The sequence below is a fragment of the Solanum dulcamara genome, chromosome 1, assembly GCF_947179165.1.
Source record: "Solanum dulcamara chromosome 1, daSolDulc1.2, whole genome shotgun sequence".
NCBI classification, from domain to species: domain Eukaryota; kingdom Viridiplantae; phylum Streptophyta; class Magnoliopsida; order Solanales; family Solanaceae; genus Solanum; species Solanum dulcamara.
The window spans coordinates 35,350,315-35,378,009 of record NC_077237.1 but is presented as its reverse complement, the minus strand read 5'-3'; the positions used below and the strand labels follow the sequence as shown (position 1 = coordinate 35,378,009).

Sequence of the window (27,695 nt, the reverse complement as noted above, 5' to 3'; positions counted from 1 at the left end):
TAAATACAAGCCAGCCAAGCTCCATAATAAGGCAATTTTCAAGTGCACATATATTGCAGCAACTATAATGGCAGTCAGATATCATCTGTTTCAGAACAACAGTCGGTGAAACTACGCATGAAAATGTTCTTTCCTCTCTGCCTCTACATACTTTGGCTATTTTAGTATACTCACAGAATATACACGTATAGCAAGTCATTTGCTAAGTTAGAACCTTGACACAATGGAAGAGGTGGCAACAACTCATATACATACCATCTGCATTCACAGATCTCCTTCCTTGGTACTACAATTTTCAGGACGCAATTTCAGACATGCTAATGCCAGTCCAAGAGAAACCACCACCCTCAATTGGCATATGCTATAAATTGGAGCCTTTTTTCCATTTCCAATAACAAATATGTACCAACGTGATAGAGCTACGAAAAAGTCATTGCATACTGCAACATGAGCTTGAATTCATCTTCTCCTGCCATAATAAAGGCCGCCACCTGAATGATGCAGATAGCGATGACGTGAGCCACTGCCCCTACCAGGTGCATCCCATGTGTTGCCCCTATGAGCAACCCTACTCCCACTGCTTTGTGTCCAGCTTGGTGGCTGGTTCCCTAACCCATTAAGCTCTTCCTCCTCTCTATCATTGTACTCCAGAACCAGCCTCTTGATGTCTTGCTTTTCTTCAAGTTCAGCTGCTTCTTTCTGTTTTGTGCTCTGAATGAGGGAGCAATCACGAGGAATGAGCATTTTCTTTGTCTGTTGCTTATTACCTCGCTTCACAAGAACCTTCACTGGAACCTCCTTACTTCCTCCAGCCCCTTCATCCAATGTCTCATCACCACTCTCCCCTTCAACCCCACGATGGTCCTTGGTTGGGCCCTCAAAGATATTCATTGGTATCGTCATGTTTAGTGTAGGCCTTCCCCGTAATTCCAATTTTCTTGAATCCAAACTTTCCTGCGAACTCATGTAACAATAACTGTTAGTAAAAAAGGGACAACTTTTCATGTGTAAATTAAAAAGGAAGGAGTTGCTAATATTGTAATTAAATCTGCCAAGCATAATATATCTTCAATCAGCATTTAATTTCTTTAATATTTTATTAAAATAATTTCCTGATTTCTAATTTCTATGAGGAAGGGGGGTGGGGGAGAACTGGAGAAGGAAGACAGGGAGAGAACCATCAGCAGACCAGAGTCCTATACTTGCCTGCATCAGGGCCCGAAGCTCTCTCTCAAATTCTGCTTCCTCCAGAGGATCAACCTCTGCAACCTTTGACCTGACATGTACTTCATCCTCCTCATCAGAACCAGGTCCATTTCCCTCATCAGATTCACCCTCAGTGTCACACCTATCATCTCGATTCCAATCATCTGTCTCTTCATCATCATCGTGACCCACATTCTCAATGGTGCCACTCTCTGAATCACTTTCAGTTTCCACAATATCTTCATGCAATCCATTTTCCTCAATGCCATTTGAAAGGCTTTGCCCATTTACAGACATTCCAGAGGTAGTTCTGCTGGGAATTTTCTCGGTCTCAGAGTGCTTCTCATTGTTGGCTTTTTCAGATGTAACTATGCGCTCATGTTCCTCAAGGTCAACTAAAGCAGCATTGACTTCTTCAATTGATGCATATCTCGTCATGTTAGGACGTAATTCAGCAAACAAGTCCTGGGAAATATTGTGAGCTCAATTTGAGAAAGATTTCCATGAATGAGAAGGGTTAATTCCTGTGGAACTTAACCCCCATAGAATGGCCATCATGAATTAAAGCAAAGAAAACTAACAAAGTCAACCGAAATTTCAAAATTTTGCACTCCAATATTTCTAGAAAAACCACATTGGATCTTCAGTAACAAGAAATTTGTAGGAAGAAAAACCTAAACCTTAAGCCAATATCTATTTTGACAAAACATTCAGAAAAGATTCTCAACTTTTTGGTCCAGCATTTACTAATTTGAGGAACTGCATTTCTAGAAAAATAAAGGCCAGATCAAAGGAGTATTTGCTAAAAAGGAATATAAATTTCCATGTCGGTACTTCCGCTACAGAGAGTTTTACCCCTGAAGAAGCAAAATACAATTATTTCTTTCTTTCCATATTTTTTCCCAAAGGTGAAATATTTGTGTGTTGTATCTTTCAGGTCCTCCTGATTTGTTGGACCAGGTGACTGTATTGCTTCACTCCACAGCAACCTACATTCATACTCTGGACTAAACTCACAAGTGTTGAGCAAGCACGGACTTTAAAAGAGCACTTTTTTAATGACCAAGAAGTCTGTCTAGAGCCAAGGCCAACTGCAGCCTTCGAAACTCAGGGATGATGGGCTCGCCCCTCTAACATATTCAATTAAATACTGGAATTAGTTCGTTTGGCGCAGGGCTCAAACTTGTGACCTAAGCACAAGTCCCTCAACCTTCGCCAATTGAGCTAACCCTGGGGGCTTTAAAAGAGCATTACATTGCCACTTACAAGTAAAATTGTTTGTGCATTTAATAATTAAAGTAACCACTACTTAGCTCAGGCAATATAAACTAATGCTTTCACAAAAGCAAAAACAAAAGAAACTTACTGAAGCGAAGAGCATAAGACCTTCATGCACAGAACAATTTTGTACGTGATATAAGAAGGCAATTTGCATATTTTCAGCCAGGAATGGATGTACTTGCTTATAGTTCTCAATACTGTGCAAGACTACCTAATTACATTTTTGACTCACAAGTGTGGGGAACAACTTCTAATGTACTTTTTGAAATGTTTGTAGGGCAAAAAAGTAGGTTACATTTCTTCATTTATAATGATGAGTTTTTGCACAGTACAGGCATGATAGAGAAGGGTAGAGAATTTTAAGGAACCAACCTGCAGATCAAACTCAATATCCAGGGGGAGTACACCTTTGTTCAATATGTATCTCTGGAAATGTATTAGGAACCGATCAAGTTTTCTCTTTGATGAACCTCGATCAAAGTAGTGCCCACAGGTTTCAAGTAGCGTAATAACCATCCTGATGCGGAAACAATCCTCGGGAGGATCCAATACATCTTGCTGAGGGGAAAAAAAGAGACTTGCATAAGATGGCAGTAAATGGTTCTCTCTAATATGAAATTAAACTAGGAATAAAAGCATTTGAATTTCATCTAAAAATCCTTAATCTATGGCATAACAAAGGCCACCAGAATCCAAGTAATGTCATTCTTTTCTTTTGATAACCAAGAAATCCCTGAGGCCACCAGTATCCAAGCAATGACAAGATATTACTAACTTAAGCCTAATAAAGTGGCATGAGTGGAAATCCTGAATATTGTAGAAGTTCTAGAATAGTATTTAAGAGTATTGAAGCCTATTCGTTACATAAATACCTATCGATAACAATGTGAAAGAATAAGATAATTATATAACGTTATTGCTAGATTAAGATAATTATATAACATTATTGCTAGATTTCCTTTCTAAGGATAGCCACACCATTCGTGTTGTCAAAGGCGAAAAGCTCAAAATAAGCTCCCCAGGTCTAATGGGGCTTTAAGCTCAATCAAAGTGTGGGCTTTAGTTTAAAAAGGCACATAAAGAGAAAAAAATATATATATGTAATTCCAGGTAAAAGTAACAAACTCATTCATAATGCTTTCCTTAACAATTAATCTACTTATTTGCCGATTATTTTTGTTTTTTAGTCATTTCTATTCAAGACAGAACACATGGGCAATGAGGCGCATGCCTTGGTGCCTTGCCTACTCTAAAGCGCAGCTTAAGTGAGGCAAAGCACCCTCCTTGAGCTTCAGGGCTTAAGTGCGCCTTAAATGAGCCTTCGAAAACACTGCACCCCTTCAGTAATAAGTTGTCTACTATGAGGTTCGTAAAGCTAATTACAATAGCCAATGAAATAAGCTTATGAAAACCACAGCTGGAGAAACTTTATTTTTTGTGTTCAAATTTATTCTATCAGTTCTCAGTAGCTTATAACCAGTTAGATTGAGTGCTATGTCAAAAATATCTATCATCCTCAAGTCATGTCATTGTCTCAAGGATTCTTCAGAATGAGAATAAGTTCCAACGCCGGTCTTGCAGTTGCAGAGCTTATATGTAGTGCCACATCCCAACATCCAACGCTAACATAGACTGTTCTCCAAATTAAACAGTACAAAATGCGTATGCAACTGAAGATTGGTTATAAGGACATCCATACCTCTGACGTTCCATGGCCAAAAACGAGAATCAAATAGAGCGTATCAAATATCACAGAGGAATCAACAAGTTCATAGTTATACAACTCCCCTAGGAAACGCATGTGTGCAATACGTCTTTGCTGCATCCCATAGTCATTCAACTCTAATCCCACCCTGATCTCCTCCAGAACCTATAGAAATTAGAAATTCCAAAATTTCAATTGCAAAAGCGATATAAAGTGTATGATGCAATTAAATCATATATATCAGTCGAATAGAGCAGAATGAACATAGAGGAACCACAGATCAGAGCATAAACAATTTGGGATTAGGGCTATTTGATTGATCGATTGACATAGTGGTTAAAAATGCATAACTCTTTCAGCACTAGTAGAACAATGTCACGAGGTTATTTTGTGGTTACTTACAAAGGGTGATGAGATTAAAAAAAAAAGAGAGAGAAAATAAACAAGGTAAATCATTAAGACCTAAATATGTATATGCCACATAAATGTGGTTCAAAAATTGAAAAGGACTGTCTAAATTAGGAGGGTTAATGAAGGTGGGTCAAATTAGGATGTTTTAGAGGTGTCAATCAGGAAGGTTGGATCAATTAGGATGGCTTAAAAATGGCTGAATCAATAAACTGGTTAAGCATTGACAAACTATTTGATATATGCTGGACCTAGCTTATTGATGTCATAACCGTCTTCCTAGTCTAAGAGCAGGCTGAAATTGGAAGTTCACTTTCAACGTGAAGGAAAGTGCTTCTACTCTCTCTTTTTTACTAAGATGTGCTTCTACTCTCTTTTTTGACAAGATGTGCTTCTACTCTCAATGAGCCCTCCACACAGTGGTATATCACAGACTTGCCTTAGTTCTCCTTCTTAGGACCCAACCCGCACAACTTGACTCAATACAAATTCAAGGTTCTCCCTTTGCTTTTTTAATGCACTGAAAGAATAACAAGAGTTAACAAATGCAATATTTAATGTGATAAGACAGCTTACAATTGCTATACTGCTTCCAGTTCCTATCTTCTAAGTTTGTCATTTGGCTGCTATAATTTTGGCTTAACATAACAATTTTATGCAATGAAAACAAATTTTGGTTAAATAAATCATTTAATAAGTCTAGATAGTTAGATGCGCACATACGAGTACCAAAATATATATTTTTTAAAATAGTGACAAACAAAAGGTACCAGTTAGAGGGAATTATATTTTCAGAAATTAAATTTCATTGTTAATAGTATATTATAGAATTTATTATGAGAGAAAAATGAGCACACATCATTGAAGTGTTAAATATTTTGTTTAAAAATTTGTTCATCCATACCCTAACATTTCAGTAAACATAAAATTGCAAGATCTTTTTCTTCAGATTTCATTTTGAACACTACAACAACAACAACAACAACCCAGTGAAATCCCACAACGTGGGGTCTGGGGAGGGTAGATTGTACGCAGACCTTACTCCTACCAAGGTAGGACGGCTGTTTCCGAGAGACCCTCGGCTCAAAAAAAAAAAAAAAAAAAAAAAAAAAAAAAAAACGGAAAAGGGGGTCAGATAAAGTTAAAAAAATTCAAAGCGCTATAGAAAAATAAATCACGAAGGCATCACAGATAAAATAGAGTAATCAAAAGTACTGAAAGCAATAAATAGTAACAGAAATAGCAGAAATGAGAGTACAAGGAATTGTAATGTGCTAGTGCGCCTATGAACACTGCAAACCTTAATTTTTATATAGAAGTTTTTATTCTTATTTATACCTTTTTCTTTATCCTGGAGGCGGTGGTTTTTTCAGGATGGGGAGAATTCGATCTACAATAATTTAGATAAGACTAAAATGACGAAATTGACAAGTTATTGTGGACCAATGACCATCACATTTCACACATTTCCAGAGCAGGTCATGTGGGGAGAGTTTCAAATCAACAAACGAGGTATTGCAACTCATTGGATTCTATGTTAAAATCGTTGGGTTACAGTACTTTGATGCATTATAGCCTAGCTTTTCTATGGTCATTTGGTTAAAACTCATTTTAACCCAAAAGCTTTCTAGGTAATCACCCAACCCATTTAAGGGCTATAATATTATGGACTAAAATTGCCAGAACTAGTTATTTTATACAACTCCATTAAAGCTTTAGTTTCCTCAGCCATTTCCTACCCAAAAAATTTCTCTTTTCTGGAATAGCGTGCATTATACTCCTTCAAATTATGTTCCAACAGCTTCAGTTCTTGGCTAGCATAAAACTTGATTACCCACTGACTATAAAAGAGTCCAACCAATCTTTTACCATTTCAACAAACCCCTTTTATTCAAGGCTCTCTCTCTCTCTCTCTCTCTCTTCAATTTTTCTGCGCCTGCTGCCAAAACCAACACCACCACGAGGTGCGGAACACTCAGGCGAGCAAACCCCAGTTAGCTCCTCTGAGATCTGCTCAGCCACGCGCCTTCACGCGCCGCAGATCTGCGACGCCACGCGCTGCACGCGCCGGCGCGTGTGGCAATTTCCGGCCATTTTTCGGCTTCGTTTTTTCGCCTAGGGTGGTCGCCTCTACATTCCGAGACTGTCCATATATTTGTATCCAGTTTTCCGGCGAGTGAACAGTGCTCCGACGGTGAACAGTGCTTTTCCGGCAGTTAACAGTGTTTCGACAGTGAACAGGTTTTACTAACTTGGAGTTGGTACCTCCAATAGCCCATTTCCGATATTTTAGCCTATAAATATTTATTGCAGTGCCAAATTAAGTACCTGTCTCACTGTTATTAAACAATTGCTAACTTGTGCTATACTATTGATCGTCCGTTTATCTGAGAGTAACCTTTCAGTAGCGTATTTCTGCTTTTCTGGCTTTAGTGAGCGATGGAAGACTAGGGTCATGTTCTCGGTTGGGATCGAGGGCCAGGGTTGGGAGGGCTAAGGGGGCTGAGGGAGCTTCTAGATTGAGAGTAGGGTCTTGGAATATTGGGACCTTATCGGGTAAGTCCATAGAGTTAGTTAAGATTCTTAAGAAGAGGAAGATTAATATAGCTTGCGTCCAAGAGACTAAATGGGTAGGACCTAAAGCTAAGGAGGTGGATGGGTACAAACTTTGGTTTTCGGGCAAGTCGAGGTTTAAGAATGGAGTAGGGATCTTAGTAGATAGCGAGCTTAGAGATCAGGTGGTAGAGGTTAGGAGGACCAATGAAAGGATGATAACGATTAAGTTAGTCGTTGGAGGGCTCACCTTGAACATTATTAGTGCCTATGCGTCGCAAGTGGGGTTGGACGAGGAGACAAAAAGGCGCTTGTGGGAGGACTTGGACGAAGTGGTGGTCAGTATACCGCCTACTGAAAAGCTATTCATAGGAGGAGATTTCAATGGGCACATTGGGTCTGTTTCAACGAGCTATGACGAGGTGCATGGAGGATTTGGCTTCGGGTGCAGGAATAGTGGAGGAGCCTCACTCCTGGATTTCGCAAAAGCTTTTGGTTTAAGGGTGGCCAACTCGAGTTTCCCAAAGAAGGAGGAGCACTTGGTAACCTTTCGTAGCTCGAGGGCGGCGACGCAAATAGACTTCTGGCTCCTTAGAAAAGATGATAAAAGTCTCTATAAGGACTGCAAGATCATACCAAGTGAGAATCTTACGAACCAACATAAACTATTGGTCATGGACTTGGAGATAAGAAGGAAGAAGAAGAAGAGGGTCGTGGATGACCAACCGAGGATTAGGTGGGGCCGTTTGACTACGTCTAGTGCCCTAGAGATGGGGGAGAAGCTGATGGCTATGGGGGCATGGGATAGTAGGGGGGAGGCGAGCAGTATTTGGGATAGGACGGCCAGTTGCATTAGGGAAACAGCTAGAGAGGTGCTGGGGGTCTCACGAGGCCGCCCTGGTGGGCACCGACGGGATTGGTGGTGGAATGGAGAAGTCCAGGGAAAGGTAGAAGCAAAGAAGCAGGCATATGTAAAGTTGGTAAATAGCAAGGATGATGAAGAGAAGCGAACGAACAGGAAAAAGTATAAGATGGCGAATAAGGAGGCGAAGATGGCAGTTTCAGCGGCTAAAACGGCAGCCTTTGAACGCCTTTATGCAGAACTAGAGGAAAAAGGCGGGGATAAGAAGCTATTTAAGCTTGCCAAGGCGAGAGAGAGGAAGGCACGCGACTTGGATCAAGTGAAGTACATCAAGGACGAGGATGGTCAAGTACTGGTACAAGAATCCCGCTTTAGACAGAGATGGCAGTCATACTTTCACGAACTCTTGAACGAAGGAGGGGACAGAGACTTTGTGTTGGGAGACTTGGAGCACTTGGATAGGCGTCGCGACTTTGGGTATTGTAGGAGAATAAAGGTTGAGGAGGTTAAGGGAGCTATTCGTAGGATAAGCAGGGGAAAAGCGACCGGACCTGACGAGATCCCTGGGGAATTTTGGAAGAATGCAGGTAGGGTAGGTTTGGAGTGGCTGACTGCGCTGTTTAATGTCATTTCAGGACATCGAAAATGCTCAAGCTGCTAAGTCACACTATGAAAGTGTGGGAAAGGGAGATAGAAATGAGGGTGAGGAGTAGTGTGTCTATTTCAGAGAACCAGTTTGGATTCATGCCGGGGCGCTCGACTACAGAAGCCATTCATATTTTAAGGAGATCGGTAGAGCAGTATAGGGAGCGAAAAAGGGACTTACACATGATATTCATTGACCTAGAAAAGGCCTATGACAAAATTCCAAGAGAGGTCCTATGGAGATGCTTGGAGGCGAAATGTATACCTGTGGCGTACATTGGAGCGATTAAAGACATGTATGATGGAGCTAAGACCAGGGTAAGGACGGTAGGAGGGGACTCGAAGCACTTTCCTGTTACGATGGGGTTGCACCAGGGATCGACTCTTAGCCCGTTTCTATTCGCCCTGGTGATGGATCAATTGACAAGACAAATACAAGGTGAGGTGCCTTGGTGTATGTTGTTCGCGGATGACATAGTCCTGATTGACGAGACTCACAACAGAGTTAACGACAAGCTGGAGAGCTGGAGACAGACGTTGGAGTCTAAAGGATTTAAATTGAATAGGACCAAGACAGAATACTTGGAGTGCAGTTTCAGTGGCCTGCCGCGTGAGGCTGACGGGGAAGTGAGGCTTGGTACCCAGGCCATTCAAAAGAAAAGAAGCTTCAAGTACCTTGGGTCTATTATACAGGAAGATAGGGATATCGACGACGATGTTTCACACCGTATCGGTGCAGGGTGGATGAAATGGAGACTCGCCTCCGGAGTGCTGTGTGACAAGAAAGTGCCACCAAAACTCAAAGGCAAGTTCTACAAAGTGATGGTTAGACCGACTCTATTGTACGGGGTGGAGTGTTGGCCAATCAAGAAACTTCATGTTCAGAAGATGAAAGTCGCGTAAATGCAAATGCTGCGGTGGATGTGTGGGCACACTAGGATGGATAGAATTAGGAATGAAGATATCCGAGACAAGGTGGGAGTGGCATCGGTGGAGGACAAGATGCGGGAAGCGAGACTGAGATGGTTTGGGCATGTGAAGAGGAGAGACACAGATGCTCCAGTGCGAGAGCTTGGCTATGGACGGTTTCAGGAGGGGCAAAGGGAGGCCGAAGAAGTATTGGGAAGAGGTGATTAGACATGATATGGCACAGTTGCAGCTCACCGAGGACATGACCTTAGATAGGAGGCTATGGAGGACTCAGACTAAGATAGTGGGCTAGGTGGCCTATCTTTTCTCCATAGTAGTCGTAGTCGCGCTCATTTGTTTATTAACATATGATTTTTGCATGGAATTACTGCTTATATTAGTTGGCCCAGTTTACTTTGGGTATCCTATTTTATCTGTAGTAGTTAATGCTCCTTTATCCCCGATCTTTCCTACCCTGACTTTATCGCTCTCATTATTCATATTTTTATATTGTTTGTTATATGCCTAGCTCTACTGGCCTATGTCTTGTTTTCCTTGTTTCTCCTCCCTTGTTCTTCTCTCTTAAGCCAAGGGTCTTTCGGAAACAGCCGCCCTACCTTTTAAGGTGGGGGTTAGGTCTGCGTACACTCTACCCTCCCCAGACCCCACATGGTGGGACTTTACTGGGTTTGTTGTTGTTGTTGTTGTTGTTGTATATGTTCTCGAGTTATAAAATAAGAACTTCCTCTCTACCATTGGCTGCAGTCAGTTCTATGAGATTATGTCGGCAAGAACTTTTTTGGTAACATTGCTTGTCTGATATTCATTATGTAATAAAAACCCATCTATCTTTGAGGATGTAGCAGCATTATCAATCATAGCCTATGTAATGTTTCCTCTGAACCATTGAGGGTCTATTAAACCAGGTCTACAATTAATCCAGAGAACTCCATTGCTAAGGAGTAGTTGTGCCTGTAGTACAAAATATTTCTTCATAGTCATACAACCATGCAGAGCCTTTTCCCTAAAACCCTAAACCCCAAAGATAGATGCCTCACTGTCTGAAGCATGAGTTCAGGGTCACAAATGTTCAGCTCAAAGTCGACCCACTTACCGGAAACTCTGATTGGGTCGTCGTTGAAGAAGACAAAGCTTCAGAAATTGCTACAAAACCACTTCTTGCCAATACTTCGTACCTTGACATCTACAAACTGCTCATAGGAATAAAGCTTACATGGAATCCATTGACAAGATCATAACCAAGTCGTGCAATGTGCTTGATATTGGAGCGGGAACTGGTTTACCATCTATGATGGCAGCCCTAACAACAGTCTTGGAGATTCAGTGGAGAGCTCAGGCTCTAAGGGGATGATTACAGCATCTGAGTCATATTTTCCTATGGTATAATTGATCCGGAAGGTTTTGCATGTCAATCGTATGCAGAGAAAAATCCACATCATAAACAAGATATGACTCTTGCTAACAAGGACGTCCTCGTTAGTAGCTTGTCATGAGCATGCTGCTTGATTAGTGAAATACACGACTCTGACCTTTTGGAAGAAGGTTTAGTTCCAACTCTGCAGCATGCCCATGACAAGCACGTTTGGACATGCCTTCACAGGCAGACGTGCTTGTTAGTGAAATACCAGACTCTAAGCTCTTGGGAGACGCGTTAATTCCAACTCTGCAGCATGCTCATGACAAGCTACTGGCAGACAATCCGAAAACAGTGCCTTAACAAGCAATGATTTAAGCTCAGTTGGTAGAAAACAGAGATTTGTGGAAGATGCATTGATTTGCATAACAATGATAAAGGAGTACTCTATGAAATTCGTCTTGTTCCAGATGGTAATGGATAGCTTAATGTGTCAAATGCCAACAATTTTCCATGCACTGTGATGCATTGGAAAAAGAAGAGAAGCTACTATCAGAACCCTTCGTATATAATTTTGACTTTTGGAGATGACTATTAATCGAACTGTGTGTAAAAGCTACTGATACTAGCAGTGTTCATGCTATAATCTCATGGTGTTGCTCCAGCTTGATGAGAAAGGAACTATCTTCTACTCCACTACACCAAAATGGAATAGTTGCCCATCCAGTGTGGATAGATTAAGTTCATCTATCAGCTTAAATTAAGACATCACAACAATAGCTCAATGATGAAATGAGTGTGGAGGTTTTCTTCACAAGAACAAACATTACGGAAAGTTGTATTCAGTGAGAAATTAGGCCTTCAGGGCTGCTGGATCACAAAACCAGCAACTACTTCAGTTGGTGTTCGTGTGTGGAAAAACATCAGATCATTATGAGCTTCTGGCACAAGTTTGCAAGTATTGTTGGGTTTCAAGTGAGTGATGGAAGGAAAATCTCCTTCTGGCAAGACAACTGGACAGGTCAGACCCCTTTGCTGCCTGGGTCGAGTTTGGCCACCAACAAAGAACATGAAGGTTGGAGTTTCTACTTTAGAAGACTCTTGAATGACTGGGAAATGGGAAGGCTTGCTGATTTTTGGCTGTACTAGAGCCTTTTCAAGGTCTGGATAAAAACAACCCTGACAAGCTAATTTGGAAGATTCATAGTAAGGGCAACTTCACAGTAAAGTCATGTTACTTCTACTTGAATTCTGGTGGCCAGCACAAGAATCTTTGGGCATGGAAGCAAATCTGGGAAACAAATGCACCTCACAAAGTGGTTTCTTTTGGTAGCCCGAGAGGCTTGTTTAACACAGGAAAATAAGGATTTCAGTTGTGCTCTAGACGTTATCTACATGGAGACAAGCCTGAGAATATCAGTAATATATTTTTGCACTGTCATCTTACGGACCAGATATAGCTACTCTTTCTTAATATGGTAGGACTAAAATGGACCATGTTAGGGTGTGAACTTGTGAGCTACTGAAATGTTGGAGCATTAGAGGTAAAAATTCCAATCAAAGGAAATGGTGGCCAACCATTCCGGCTAGCATATGGTGGACGGGGTTTGGAGGAAGCGAAATTCTAGGTGTTTTGAAGATACAGGAAACTGTATGCGAAGATCAAGACAAACTGCTTACTTTAGTCTCATTTCTGGTGTAAACAGAATTTTGTAAGTAATGCTGAACCAGTGATAATGCTCATAATAATCCCTTTAAGAATAGGAAGGGATAGTCTCTTTGTGCGCTGTAAATACTTCTGACAGCACCTCCTTGTGGTGTCATATTAATAATACACTTGCCATTTCAAAAATTGTAACATACAGCTTTCACCTTTTCTCATCTTTGCCAGGTTGGTTTTACGTTTTTTTCTTTTAAATATTGCTGCAGTTAATACGATGTTAAAGGAGCTCGAAATAAGTTCGAAGGTCATAGGATTGTATATGTGGAAAGTAGTGCAAGTGACAGAAATTTGTGCATTGAAAAGGACAAACCTCATCAACAACGGCAACGGAAAAATCATCATGATAGCGGCTTAAACCAGCAGTAAGTGATGCAATCAAATGAATCTGACCATACTTGCCCCTGTGAACCTTCATGAAGCACTTCAAAAGGTATGCCTCACATTCACTCCAAGGAAGCTTACGAAGCTGTCTAAGCACATGCTCTATTGAAGACTTGTCAAGATCCGAAAAGAGCAATTTTCTTATGTACTGCATAATCCACAGCATAAAATTTAAATTCTGTAGTATCCAGTTTATAATCCACAGAAGTTGCAAATTACATGTACCTGATGCAGAGGAGGCCGAACTTTAGACACTCGTGCAGATCTTTCTGGTGGCTTACATAAGTAATATGCATTCTCCACTAAGGTGATGTGGCGAGGATCCAAATTTTTAACATTCTTCAGGCGCATCAATATTTCTAACATGTTTGCCATGCGTATTGTAGTTTCAGGAGATCGGTAGAGAAAACGCCCACATGTCTCGAGAAGATTGCAAGCAACATCAATATTGTGATGACTGAAATCATCTAAACAAGCCTGAGGACAAAGAAAGCAGCAGCATCAACCCAAACATAATTCTTACTAGCCCTAAACAATATAACATCTAAACATCTAATCTACAAACTTTACAACAACAAAAAGCACTATACACATTTGAAGCCCTCAGCATGCAGAACTGTTGGTCGTAGTTTGGTCATCTATCTTCAGTAGGGACCTTTAGTCTCTTAACTTGAGTAGGGGTTGCTAGAGAGCAGAGCCTACTGCCCTATCATACCATGAGTCTCTTTGTAATCACGACGATTGTCATAATCGAGGCCAATGCTGTTGACGCATTGCATACTTATTTGTACTCTGGGTAGTGGAGACAGACTTATTTTCTTCAATTTCTCAATGAGTTTTTCAAGATAAGCATTGTATATCAAAAGTTTGGTGGCAATGTGCTACAGGAGAGGATATCCCAAACTAAGGTTTTTGTTTTGTCAAAATAGATTAGGAAAAGGAGGCTAAATCATCCCTCCTCAGTTTACCACTAAGAATATAATGTAAGCTTACTCTTCATACCTTCAGAAAACTGAAAACAAGGCCAGGTGGTGCAATTCTAAATTTGCAGAGCTCTCCAATAAAACGAATATTCCTTATTTTTGTTTCAATATTCATTTGATCCTGCAAAGCAGCCACAATTAAAATAAACAGAAATTGTATGTTTCTTATTGATGGTATCCTTTAAGTCAATGGATAAACTGCATAAGTAGGCTACACTTACCTTCTTATTTATCAAAAAGTTGAACTCCTCTTCCAACAACTGTAAAAGCATAGAAGACACATCCTTCATGCAAGTTGACAGAGTGGCAACCATGCGTGAGTAGTATGGCAACAACTCTAGTGATGTCCTGGGGACATTGAACAATGCCCTAACAAGTTTTTTCCTATTGGACTTGGAATTCAGATAGCAAAACTCCACCTGTAAAATAAAAAATTAGGCACAGAAGTATAAATTACAAAGGAAGACACAAATAATTAAATCTTAAACAGGGACCAGGATAGCAAATATTTGAAGCTTTAAGTCCGTGGTATTACTGTCAACTGGTCAATCAAATCACGGCTAACACAACCAGGTAGCCGCTGAAGCAGACTATCTAGATTAGTTCCTTCAACACCTTTTGTTTTCTCCTTATCACCTTCTCCTTTTCTTTCAGCTTCCTTTTCTCTTGCTTTTTCCTTATCAGGCTCTTTATCCTTTTCATCTTTACCCTTTTCTTTTAATTTTTCCTTGGTCTTTTCTTTATCCTTCTCATCTTTATCCTTGCCTTTATCATTTCTGTCCTCCTGTACAGCTCCATCATCTGCAGCACCCTCTGCAGTCTCATGTGCAGCAGTCTGAGTTTCATCTACATCAGGTGTTGAATCCTTCACCAGGAAGACAAAAAGCATCATGTCAATAATACATGACACCATATAATCACAACGCAAAGAACGATCAGAGTGACCCTGAAGCATCATTGACATAGCAGGAGCACAAAATAAAGTTGTACTTTGTCTGAAAAACATCCAAAGGATGTCGACAGGCTCAAAAGGTAGTATTTCATAACAAATATGTGATTCGATAAATTAGTGTTTATTAACATATATTATTTTTTTGATAGGTAGTGTTTAATAACATATATGTAACAGGGAAAACGGTAGCATCCACCTTCCTTCTTGCCAAAACACAACAAACATAGCAAAAGAATCAAACTTTAGCAAGTTACAGACTTCCCATCCTCTTAGACTCCTAATTCTGCGAGCAACATAAAGAAAGAATATAAGTAAAATACCATGTTGTCGCTCAGAACAAAAGACAAGTGAATGCCAGCCATGACCTCTTGTGGATTGAACATATTCATAAGAATAAACCCTTAAAGATTGGTAATCATGAAAATAAAAGGTAAGAAGGTGTCTATTCATTATCGTAAACCCATTCCTCCAATGGTGTCTTTCAGAAAATTTAAACACACTTCATGAAATATACTCACAAAGATCACACAACACTTTAAGTTGGGCTAGATAATGCAAGAGCAAGCAGCTAAACAAAGGATACCAGACTAAAATTGATAAGTATCTCCCATAAAGTTAACCTGAAAATTCCTTGTGACTAGGGTGACAATAGTTCCTGTTATAACATCAGAAGCCAGAGGGGAAGTAAAAGAGATAAGGCACATGATAAGACCAAAATTCTTACAACTGAATGCTCTTGAACCTTCGCAAGTTGTTCATTCAACTTTGGTTCTGCTTCTCCAAGCAATACAGCTGGAACAAATGCTCTGCGAAAGAGAAATTGTTAACTTATGATACCAGTCCATTACTACACATCCCACTTCAGGAAACAAAAACAAAATAACCCTTCAAAGTATCCTGATAAAAAATAACCTGAGATCTGGTAGACATTCATAGAAAGCCCTTGTATCTTCATCATCCCACAGGGCTTCAAGGACAGAAGAATCTTTACTTCCACCAGGGGATGATGCATCCTCCCCCGATGTTACCCTGGTTGTATGACCATCCTCGGGCATCACCGGAGGTTGCATGTCAAGTGCTTCTGCCAATCTGCAATATGAGAATGCAATAATTTAGTGTCTAAATGTAAATAACAGGAAACATAAAGGATTTTATGGAATTAAAGTAAGGTACAAAACTAGAAAAGCGAAGAGGCAGTTCAGAACATTAGAACAAATTCATAGTCAAACCCCACAAACACAGCTTCAAGGCATAACAACATATGTAACGAAATGAGTCATGTAGGAAGAAGAAGTGCGCGGAAATAAATGTAGCGTGTACTGTGTAGCATCCAGACCTAGTGAGAGAAGATTATTTGCCTAGTACCTTAAGCTGTCTCAATTTTAGTTTTCACTGATTGCAAGTGCTGGTTTGCAAAAGATGCTACAACATGGGACGTATGCCTCTTTATAGCAGGTTAGGAAAGAGGCTTCAGGCTTCAATATCAATTTGGTTGTTGCTGGACACATTATCATCACTATAGAGAAAACAGTCTTCAGCTATACAGCTGATGGATTCATATCGCACACATAAGCAGAGTCTCATGTAAGCGTTCAAAATATATTCCCCCATACTAGAGTGAGGGACATGCACGGAAATTTCAGACCACAGGAAATACAGGAGACTCCCAGCTTTAACCTGTTTTGCAACTAATGCTAACAGTGAAATTGTCATTCACATTCAAGTAAGGTGCTCTTAACCATTATATACGGTTATGAGGTGTAGAAGTGCTCGTAACCATTATCCCGTACCCGGGAAAAAAAAAGTGGACAACTTTAGGAGGGTACTCCAGAATATATAGTTGATGAAATTGTCTGCTCATCCGTCCTTATTTTCTACTTCATTATACTAGCTTTCAATTATCTTTTTTTTTTGAGAAATTAGTACTGTTGTATTCTTCAGCATTGGGCATGCTGGCCACCCTCAAAAACATGTTACAGAGAAAGTGAACTCTAGCTTTATAAAGCACCTAGAAATTCTACTAACTCCTCTATTTCCTCTATACAGTTCTGTTTACACCAAAAAAATAAAGTCACCACACAATTCCATTTCACATAATGGACTGATCTGATCTCGTCTTTAAAACACCTTCCATTTCTCTCCCTCCAGACTAACCACCATATGCAAGAGGGTATTATCCTCCATCAATTTTTCTGATTTTTACTTCCCCCTCTTTTCATCCAACAGCTCATTAGATCAGTTGTATGTTCAGGCATTGTCCACACTGTCTTTGTGAGACTGGAAAACAAGTTCCACAATTGAGCTGTGAATGTACAATGTAGGAACAAGTGATTGTTTGTCTCCCCAGTCTCATTGCACAAAAAACATCTAGTCACCACAACTCTCCCCTTCTTTTGTAACACTTCATGAGTAAGGCATGCCTTTTTTACCACCAACTATGTGAAGCATTTCACTTTTGTAGGGGCTATGTTCTTCCAAACATTTTTCCATATCTTCAACTCTTCCTCCTACATAGTGTTATTCTCCCTCTTGTATAGCTTATTTACTGTGAAACTTCCTTCTGAACTGTGTCTCCATCTAAGTCTGTCAGGCTCCATTGTTGTCCCACCAAAATTATCCCCTTCTTTTAGCAGGTCAACTACTCTTTCTACCTCCCAATCATTTAAGTACCTTCTGAAGTTAAGATCCCAACCCTAGGGGACCAGCAATCAGACAAAACAATTTCAGGATTGCTGGATAGTAACATGAGATCTGGAAATCTATCCAGTGGTACTTCCCCTATCCAGTTATCCTTCCCGAACCTAACATTGTTACCGTTGCCCACTCTGATTTTTGAGTTCTCCTGGAGCTTTGACCATAGACCTCTGATAGCCCTCCATACACCCATCCCATAAGTGCAATTCACTTCATTTGAGCACCAAGAACTGTTCTGTCCAAACTTGTGAACAATTACTTCCTTCCAGAATCTCCAAAGCCATTTCATCAAAAGGCAACTATTTTGAATTTTCAGATTTTTTTATTCCTAGTCCTCCTTGTGCTTTTCTTAATTGGGTGACCTCCCATTCAATCAGATTATATCCACCCTTCTTTGTTGCCTTTCCACAAAAAAATTCTTCTTAGTCTATCTATCTTCTTCACTACACTGGCATAGGAAACAAAGACATCACATATGTAAGTAGAGAGTCCAACACTGAGTTTATTAGTGTGACTCTTCCCCCTAAAGACAAATATTGTGCTTTCCACTATGCTAGTCTCTTTTCAGACTTTTCAATAACACTTTCTCATATCTCTACTTCTTTGTATTTCCTTCCTAGTGGCATACCCAAATACACAGTGGGCAAAAAACCCACTTCACATCCCAACACACTAGCCAAAGTCTGAACATTTGTTATCTCTTTGAGGGGGAAGATACTACTTTTCCTCCTGTTCACCTTTAGACCAGAAATAGCTTCAAATACGACCAAATGGAAGGAGGGGGATGAAGGGTGCAAAGGGGGTGTTGAAAATAGCTTTGTTGATGAATTGCAAAATCATTAGTTGGAATGTGAGGAGGTTGAACAGCCCCAACAAAAGGGTTATTTTAAAAGCAAGCTTTAGAGAATGGGTGTTAGACTTGATTTGTATTCAAGAGACAAAAATGGAGTCTTTGACGGATGGGTTAGAGATAAGTGTGTGGGGAGGAAGATGGGTGAAGTACGATTGCATTCCGGGATGTGGCAACGCGAGTGGTATTCTAGTTCTTTGGGATGATAAGAAGATGGAGTGTTTGGACTTTGGAGGTTAACAAGGGAGAGTTTATGATTGGTGTGAAGTTTAAAATATTGGGGATGGGGTAGAATAAGGTTTGGGGATAGTGTATGGACCTGTGGGGGAGGGTTCAATGGAGAGGTTTTGGGAGGAAATTGGGGTGAGGATGAGGAGATGGGGCATTCCTTGGGTAATAGGGGGATTTTAATCCTACAAGATTCCCGGGGGAGAGGGTGGGGTGTAGGGTGATATCTAGGTCCATGGAAGAGTTCTCAAAGTTTATTGATAACCATTATCATGTTGATTTACCTTTGACCGGAGCAAACTTCACATGGTAGATTGGAGGACTCATCTTCCAAATCTAGATTAGACATATTCTTAGTGTCTACTTCTTGGGAGGAGTTAGCACCCGGTGTGTTACAAGTCCCTTTATCGAGGTTGACCTCATCTCATTCACCTATTTTGTTGGATGGAAGTAGAGAAAGAAAAAAGAATTCTCTGTTCAGATTACAGAATATATGGCTGAAAGCAACTAATTTTGGGGAGAAAGTGGTGGGGTTATGGAGTAGCTATGTCGTTGAGGGGAGACCTTTCTTTTCTTCTTGCTAAGATGCTTAATATGATTTAAGGGTGTGAAATAGAGATGTGTTTGGGAGGGTAGAGATGAGAATGAGGGAGATTATGAATGAGGTGGGTGAGTTAGAAAGTTTTGAAGTGAGGAGGAAGTTGGCCTCTTTGGCAAGGGCCCAAGAGATTAGTTGGAGATGAAAATTGAGACGGTTGTGGTCAGGTGAGAGAGATGCTAATATGAATTTTTTTCATAGGGTGACAGTAGCTAATAGGAGGAGGAATTTTATATGGTTAGTGGAGGTGATAGAGAGGCGCATGTAGGGGAGGAGGAAGTAGAAGGAGTTATTGTTCAGTTCTATCAACGTTTATTCAAAGAAGAAGCGGAATGGAGTCCAAGCTTGGGAGGATAAAGTTTAATCACATTGAGAGCGATAATAGTGGGTGGCTTGCAAAGGCTATTGAGTAGGGGGAGGTGAGTGAAGCAGTGAAGTGTTATCCAGATGAAAAGGCCATGCCCAGGGACCTAATGGATTTACTTTGGCTTTCTTCCAACATTGTTGGAGTTATAGTGAAGAGTGATGCTATCCAGACCATTATTGAGTTCCAGGAAAGAGGGGAGTTCGAGAGAAGTTTAAATGCTTCTTTCATTGTCACTATCTCTAAACGGGAGGGGAGCTACAAATATAGGGGAGTATAGACCAATTAGTCTAGTGGGAAGCATCTATAAGATCTTATCTAAGGTGCTCTCTAATAGACTTAAGAAGGTTCTGAATGAGGCAGTCACTTCTTCACAAAATGCCTTTGTGGAAGGCAGACAAATCTTGGATGTAGCTTTGGTGGCAAACAAAGTTGTAGATTCGAGAAGGAAGCAAGGTATACTAGGAGTGTTGTGCAAGCTAGATCATGAAAAGGCTTATGACCAGATGGGTTTTGGAGAGAAATGGAGAAAGTGGGTCAAGATTTTTGTATTTCTTCTGTGCGCTACTTAAAGTTGGTGAATGGCAACCCGTGTGTCTTTATGGCAACTTGAGAGGGTTGAGGCAAGGGGATCTTTTATCACACATGCTAAAATGAATGGAAGCTTCGAGCAGGATGATGGATAGAGTTGTTGTTGGGGGACACATAAAAGGTTTCAGTGTTGTGGTTGGAGGTGTTGGGTTCATATCGGTTTCTCATCTTTTGTTTGCAGATGATACCCTGGTTTTTTGTGATGCAAATGCGGGTCATCTAGATATTCTAGGATAAGAATAAACTTGGTTTCAGGTGGTGTCAGGCCTCAAAATTAATGTCAGAAAATGTGAGATCATTCTCATTGGTGAGGTGAACAATATTGACTTGCTCACTCAGGTTTTGCATTACCGAGTAGGGGCTTTTCTTTCTACTTGCAGGGTCGCAAAAGAGAGATTTGTCGAAAGGAGGGAATAAAGTGCTTATTAAGAGCACATTATCAAGCATCCCCACTTACTATGTTGTTATTTCATAATCCTTCCAGTGTTACTAGGAAATTGGAAAGGCTTCACAGGAACTTTCTTTGGCATTCGAGGGAAGGGGCAAAGAAGTTTCATTTGGTCTGATGGGAGACCGTTACAACTCCTAAAAGTTGGGGAGGATTGGGAGTTAAAGACTTAAGGGTCTTTAACAAAGCTTTGTTGAGGTCCACTCCATATGGAGAAGGGTGATAGGGGTGATAGTAGATAAATATGGAATGTTGATCAGGGGTTGGAGAACTAATAATATCACTTTGGCTTTAGGTTGTGGAGTGTGGAGGGATATCATGAAGGGATAGGCAAAGTTTTATGAAAACATCTCTTTCAGGGTAGGGAATGGGAGAAGAGTTATTTTTTGGGGATACAAATAGTGTGGAGACTTGTTGCTAAAAAATGAGTTTTCGAGCATTTACAGGTTTCTTGTCAAAGGGAGGCGTTAGTCCAACATATAAGGGGGTCACACAAGGAGTTTTGAGGTTTAGGAGGGACTTTCCGGATTGGGAAATGAGTGTGTTTCAAAGGTTGCAAGCTCTTCTCCATCAACATTGTGAGCCAAGCGACAGACCTGATACTTGGAGATGCTAGTTGGGAACAATTGTGATTTCTCTGTCAAGTTCTTTTTAAGAGAAGCTTTTGCTGAGGTGGAGGAGGCTTTTCCTATAAAGTCGATTTGGATTTCTAAGGTGCCGAGGAAGGTGTGCTTTTTTACATGGTTAGGTACTTGGAGATGCTAGTTGGGGAACAATTGTGATTTCTCTATCAAGTCCTTTTATGAGAAGCTTTTGTTGAGGGTGGAGGAGGCTTTTCCTGTAAAGTTGGTTTGGATTTCTAAGGTGCCAAGGAAGGTCTGTTTTTTCACAAGTAGCTGCTAAAGGGGTGATCTTAATGGCTGAAAAGCTTAGGAAAAGAAAGGTTGTGTGCTTCAGTTGGTGTTATTTATGCAAGGTGGCAGGTGAGGATGTAGAACATATTTTACAACATTGTATTTTACAACAGCCTCTCTATCTCCATGAGGTAGTGGTAAGGTCTGCGTACATTCTACCCTCCCCAGACCCCACTTGTGGGATTTCACTGGGTATGTTGTTGTTGTTTGTATCTTGGTCATGAGACTGTGGTGGGATATGTTTAGCTAGTTTGGTATTTTGTGGGTAATGCCTAGATCTGTGAAGGACCTCTTGTTTTGTTGGAAAGCTGGAAGGAGGAAGAGCAAGGCATAGAATGTTGTTCCTTTGGCGCTGATGTGGATCATCTGGAGAGAGAGAATAGGAGGGCTTTCGAAGGAGTAGAAATGAGCTTTGCGCAGTGGAGCAGTAGCCTTCGATCCCTCATTTATTTTTGGCGCACCCATGTAGTTTCGGGATGTATAGAGGATTGGGTGTCTTTTGTAGAGAGCCGTATCATTTAGTAGGTTCTTTACTGTTTGGTATACTTCTTGTGCAGCCTCTTTTGGCCTTTCGTTTAATATAATTGTTTACCTGATCAAAAAATAATGATCAATATTATAAAACTAGGAAGTTAGTTACTCCGAAAGTTTTCAGCCAATCTGTCAAAAATGATCAATGTTATAAAACTGGGAATTTAGCTACTCCTAAATCTTTCAGCCAATCTGTCATTCTGGTCTAAGTATTCAAAATCCAGCCCTCCATCCTAGGCCCCTTAATTTCGTCTCATGTCTCCCACAAGAATTTCGCAACCCATCACATCAAAATCATATGCATATTCTAGTCAGGAAGCTGTTCGAGGGAGATAACTAGGATAACAAACTTATGCAAGCATTCATGACCATCATCAGCATGCAGTGAAGCTTTCTCTAGTCTACAGGAGCATGAAAGATCGTTTCTATAATTTTCTGAATGATAAGGGGTTCAAACAGTTCAAAAGAGCTTACAGCAACATGCAAACTTGCATGATAGAGGAGTTTTATTAGCCTATTATCTCTAGCAACTAATGTGAAACACCATTTAGGAGTGATTAATACCAATGACTAAGAGATTGCCTTAGAGTCAGGTGATCTGTAAATCACAGTTCTTGACTAAACAAGTAAGGATACAACTATTTCTTGCAAGCATAGAGCTGAGAATCTGAACACTTATGAAAGTCAATACTCTCCTCGCCTGCCTTTTAGGGTACAAAAGGAGTAAGCACTTGAATTTCATCTCCCATGACATCACACAGTACATCAATAGATATATAGAAACTTACCCTGAGATGCCACGATACAGCTGGTCATAAGCTTTCCGCAGTTTTTCATATGCAGAAGCATTCTCCTCATTCAGTTCACCTTTGGCAGATAAAATCTTTTCATTTTCATGCTCCATTTGCCGAAGTGACTTCAATTTGGTGCCAAGAAGAAAAGCATCATCAGTCATCACAATTATCAAAGGGACAATTGAGTGAATTTAGAAGCTTTCAGGAAAGCACAATAGACGAAGAAGATTCCGTGTACAAGCACTTTTAAAGATGGCTCAAGAATGGTATAATTATTAAAGGCACCAAAAACTGAGGAAGAGAAGACTAGATCACACTACTAATCCAGCACCTTCCCATCCAGATTCAAAGTCTTCCAATTTAAGAGAGGAAAGAGCCTTACAGCATGCTCAGACTGAAGAAGTTCTACAGACGCATCATAATATGTTTGGAACGCCTTCCTAAAGAACCTTTTCTGATCAGTAGTCACATTAAGGGCCTTGAAAAGCTGCAGCAGTGGGCAACGTTATAATGAATTATGAATGTGGAGAAACATTAGCAGACTGTAATGAAGCATTAAACAAAGAAGCACGTTAACAGCATCAAGTGCTAGCAAGTTACAACTCATCAGAAACTTCTATTCTAAAGTCAAAACTGTAAAACAAATTGGCTTAAAAGAGATGAGTCAGCAGCCCAATCAAGACCCATGTCAAGTCATTGACTGGCAATCCATCTAGTTCAACAACCTTTAACATCTTCCACAGACAACAATCAAGCTAAAATTGGTCTCTACACTACGAAATGACATATATCCAAGGGAAGCTATTCACCTACAAGAGCTTTTGATAAAAACTTCATAAGGACAAAATCGTAATATCAACCAATCTATGGAAGCACAGAACTAACAGAAGATAAGGGTTTGACCGTATATTGAGTAACAGACTACAGAGAGATATTCCGAAGTATAGTCCTTTCCCTGAGTTAAATAACATAGAGAAAAAAATACTGATGTGTCATAAGTAGCAGAGAGCAGGCTATTTCCAATGCTAACTTTTCAACATTACACATTTTGCTCAGGAAGGGAGAAAGAAAGGAAAGGGAGGTGGTGTACCCCTTCAAGAATATCTTGGCCAGCCAATGGAAGCCCAAGCAGGTATCTTCCTTGTCGAGCAAAGCTAGCAAGGAGTGACAAATTAGTCTGAGTTGCATCACGGTCCTTCAAATGCTCAACACTCGTGAGGTCCTTAACAATGTTCACAAAGATGCCAGTATCATCAACGACTCCAACAAAGTAAAGTTCCAAAAGAAGTTTTAAAGTGCTACGCTTTTTCATAGCCCTCGCATTCCTGTCCACATCCACATCCTCTGCAGCTTTTCCTGGAAAGAAGATTTTCACAAGTCCTTGAACAAGACTTGGTGAAAAGTCCTTGTACCGCTGATGAAGCAAAGAACAGATCTGGGCTAGGAAGAAGATACATCAACAGAAATAGAAAACAGTGTATGTCCAAAAGAGAAACACAAAGCTTATACTTCACCATTTTTATTTATATTAGAAGCTTGTCTTTTTATATTAGAAGCTTGTCTTAGGCAAGAACGTAAGAAGTCCTTTTTGACAAGACTCTAAAAAGAGAATATGAGCTAATAGAACCACTCAACCAAAAATACATGTCCTCTAAAGCATATACCACTTCTAAGTTGCCAGCCCATGTGGGATACAATTTTGAGTAAGTCAGCTAAGAAGCTTACTCTAATATGACTTTCTAATTTCTACTGCCAGACACATGATGGGATATGGTGTGTGTATTCTTATCCGCTCTTAGTACATTTTATTTTAAACTGATATTGCTCTTAGTACATAGGTAAGCTAAAGATTCCTTCCGGCTCTTTCCATTAGGATTCTCTACAGTTGGTCACCATGGTTCATATCCATGCAAAAGTGAGTTTGCACAAGAACGTTAGATGTCTCTACTATATGATACTTAGCAAAGGCTAGCCTCCATGGTTGTACGTCCTATGTACCGGTAAAAGTAGTTGGTACAATATAGTATTGATACCAGCAAATACTGAGTGATGTTTCAAATTTTTTACCACAAAAGTATACAGGCAATAGTAATTAAAAATCTAGAGTAGAATAAATTGTCATGAACTGAATGACAAAACAGAACTAGACTTCCAAGAATGAAGAGGCCAAGCACAAAAGAAAAGATGGTTTGAAGTCTGGATAGAAAAACACAGTTCATCGTCAGCTACAGGGAGCACGTCACAAAAGAGAAAAAGATGAGTCTCACCAAAGAGAAATTGCAGAAGTTAATGGAGAGTGAAAATTCCTGTTATCGCTTCTCACAGCAATTAACAGCAGAAAACAAAGGTGAAGTTTGAGGGTCCAATCATCTCAGTCTTCTGAGTAATTCTCGTTAAATCACAATTTTTCTAAGGAGATTTAATAAACCCGAATCTTCAATTTTTGACAAAGTTCTCCTTCAATTCTTGTCAAACTTTGGACAAATTTCAGCACCAAAAGTACCGCAGGAGACCGCCTTTTGGCCAAGAAGTCCATTCTCAGCAAATACCATCATCAGCAGGGAACAACCAGATTTTGGAACACAGTATTCACCCCTAAAGCTATTATAGTTTTTTTTCCCTCACTTCCCACATTTTACAGGCCCGGTATAGTACGAAGATTTAAACTATTTTTATTGTAGGCATTACCTAATAATTCCAGCAAGAGCAAGGCAAAGCAAACTTGTTGGAAAAAGTAAACAGTTGACAAATTAAACTAAATCAGACATCAATCAAGTAGCTACCTGCACTGCAGCTTGTATGTCTGCGGCCCGAAGCTTTGCATCACAAATAGCAGTCACTGCTTCACTTACAAACTTGCTTAAGTTGACATTACGCAACTCTTCCATCAAACCTTCTCGCTGCTCTTCATTAATCTGTTTCAGTTTTTTAATAACTGCAGTATTGCGCTTAATACTAGAATCCAATGTCCTTAGAAAACCAGTGTCTGAATTTTAAAAAATCAGCAGGTCAGCGTCAACCAAAATGCGCCAATATGCTCAACGGGGAATATACATATTCCACATCAAGCCAAGTTCCCAAACTTCTGAGTAGCTACATATGTGTTAGCAAGTGCTAATATAGGAGTAGAGAAAATATAGCCATTGACCTTGAGAAGTTTTTCCTCAGAAAACCAACTAGAAGGGGAAAATATTGAATCAACAAAAACATAAGTTACTAAAACCACTTTTATACTTGTTACCACCCCTTACGACCATGAAAGAAAAATATAGATAATATGTATCAAATGAAGAGTAATTTAAAATTGTTTTAGTCTATAAACTATTCAATCCTGGGATCAAACTTCTGAGGGCACTAACAAAGTAATATAGCAAATCAATAGCAACTTTTATCTGGTTATTCCAACATAACATGTAACTTTCCAATAAGGATTAAAAGATGGTATTGTCAATATTCAGAGTTACCTAATTGTTACATGTCAATTCTCATGTTTACATGCTTACAAGTTCATGAAAACTAAAAAGAAGGAAAAGGGAATGGAGGAATGGAAGGAAAACGAACTGGAGTGAGGAAAATAATGGAAGAAATTATTTCACAAATAATATAACACTCAGAGCAACCTGGTCGTTCTGGATTTAGATTATTCTGCCTAAGAGTCATCTTTGACTCAACAGATTTTTTGAATTCCTCATGACGAGCCACAGCTTCCTGCATGAAGATACCAGCATACATAATTGCAACGACGACTTAATTTCAGTAAGAAAAGGAAGGAAACACTACAAATGTTATTGGAACTTCATCAAAGCTGCTGATTATCTATTTTACCGAAGAAAACTAAGAAATCCTCTCTTGAAAATAATGGCATTACCTCATCTTCATGTTTCTCCTGGTGTTCCACTCCAACACGACATTCATCCTCAGGATGTTCCATCTTTGTCTATATGAGTGGCTGCAGTCTTTAGCTATTCAAGAAATAATTTATTAGCAGGAATTTTGAGGATAACATTCTCTTTATTTATAACAATCATGGTAGACACAAAAAGTATTATTACAGATATTGAACATCTTCTGTATTTGCCATAAACTGAAGAGCCCCACAGGACAGACTTTTACCATAAAAGAATTTATTTTATCAAAATGTGGAAACTTAAGATAGTTAGAACTTAGAATTGAATCCCACTGTTAGGTTAATTGAAAAAAAATTACAAATTACGTCGAAATTTTAACTTACCTGACAACTGAGAATTCATAATACAAATAACTATTTTTATCGGTTTTCTTTTTTCTTTCTGGAATTTTTTTCCTCCTGAAAAATTTACAAACAAGGGCGGCTGAACCCTAAAGCCACTGAAGCAGTGGGAACCAAAAAGCCCCAAATTCAGTTCAAGGACACAACGATACATCATGCATGAGAAAAACGAAGTTCAAATACGAACACATATACATCCGAAGACGCCAAATCGCACAGAAAAGAAATAAATTCGACCAAGACGCAAGATTAAACGAAGAAACAGAACTCGAGATCAAACCATTACAGCCAGAAGCAGAGCAAGAACCGAGTAAAACAGTAAACCCAAAATATGAATCCATACATACATAAAAGGAGACAACCGGAGCTGAACAAATCAAGCGATTTAAAATGCTAATGGCGTTCCGATGTGAGAAGCACCGTATCAAGCAAATAACACAATCAATGTAAA

General features: G+C 39.8%; 1 protein-coding gene across 4 annotated transcripts; it reads right to left on the bottom strand.

Annotated features, from left to right (window-relative positions):
• Positions 1-27,695, bottom strand: LOC129903675 (regulator of nonsense transcripts UPF2). Of its 4 annotated transcripts, none has more exons than XM_055979219.1 (18): positions 27,592-27,695; positions 26,864-26,957; positions 26,616-26,703; positions 25,779-25,981; positions 24,086-24,430; positions 23,378-23,482; positions 22,990-23,117; positions 15,896-16,072; positions 15,708-15,789; positions 14,567-14,896; positions 14,253-14,450; positions 14,051-14,152; positions 13,274-13,525; positions 12,978-13,196; positions 4,187-4,357; positions 2,860-3,045; positions 1,207-1,671; positions 1-954 (listed from the first exon to the last, which is right to left on the bottom strand). In XM_055979219.1, exons 2-18 carry the CDS (start codon positions 26,924-26,926, stop codon positions 460-462), a joined length of 3,609 nt encoding a protein of 1,202 aa, XP_055835194.1. In that variant the 5' UTR covers positions 26,927-26,957; positions 27,592-27,695; the 3' UTR covers positions 1-459. The 4 variants fall into 4 exon arrangements, with proteins under 4 accessions (XP_055835194.1, XP_055835197.1, XP_055835202.1 ...); XM_055979222.1 differs by having other exon boundaries at positions 26,864-26,951; positions 27,592-27,684; XM_055979227.1 differs by lacking the exon at positions 27,592-27,695 and adding an exon at positions 27,525-27,540.

Coding starts and splice junctions, on each gene's coding strand:
- LOC129903675 (XM_055979219.1), bottom strand. CDS start 26,926: ATGGAACATCCTGAGGATGAATGTCGTGTTGGAGTGGAACACCAGGAG. Junction 23,483..24,085: donor GCCAAGATATTCTTGAAGGG/GTACACCACCTC, acceptor CCACTGCTGCAG/CTTTTCAAGGCCCTTAATGT. Junction 3,046..4,186: donor TTGGCCATGGAACGTCAGAG/GTATGGATGTCC, acceptor TTTTCCCCTCAG/CAAGATGTATTGGATCCTCC.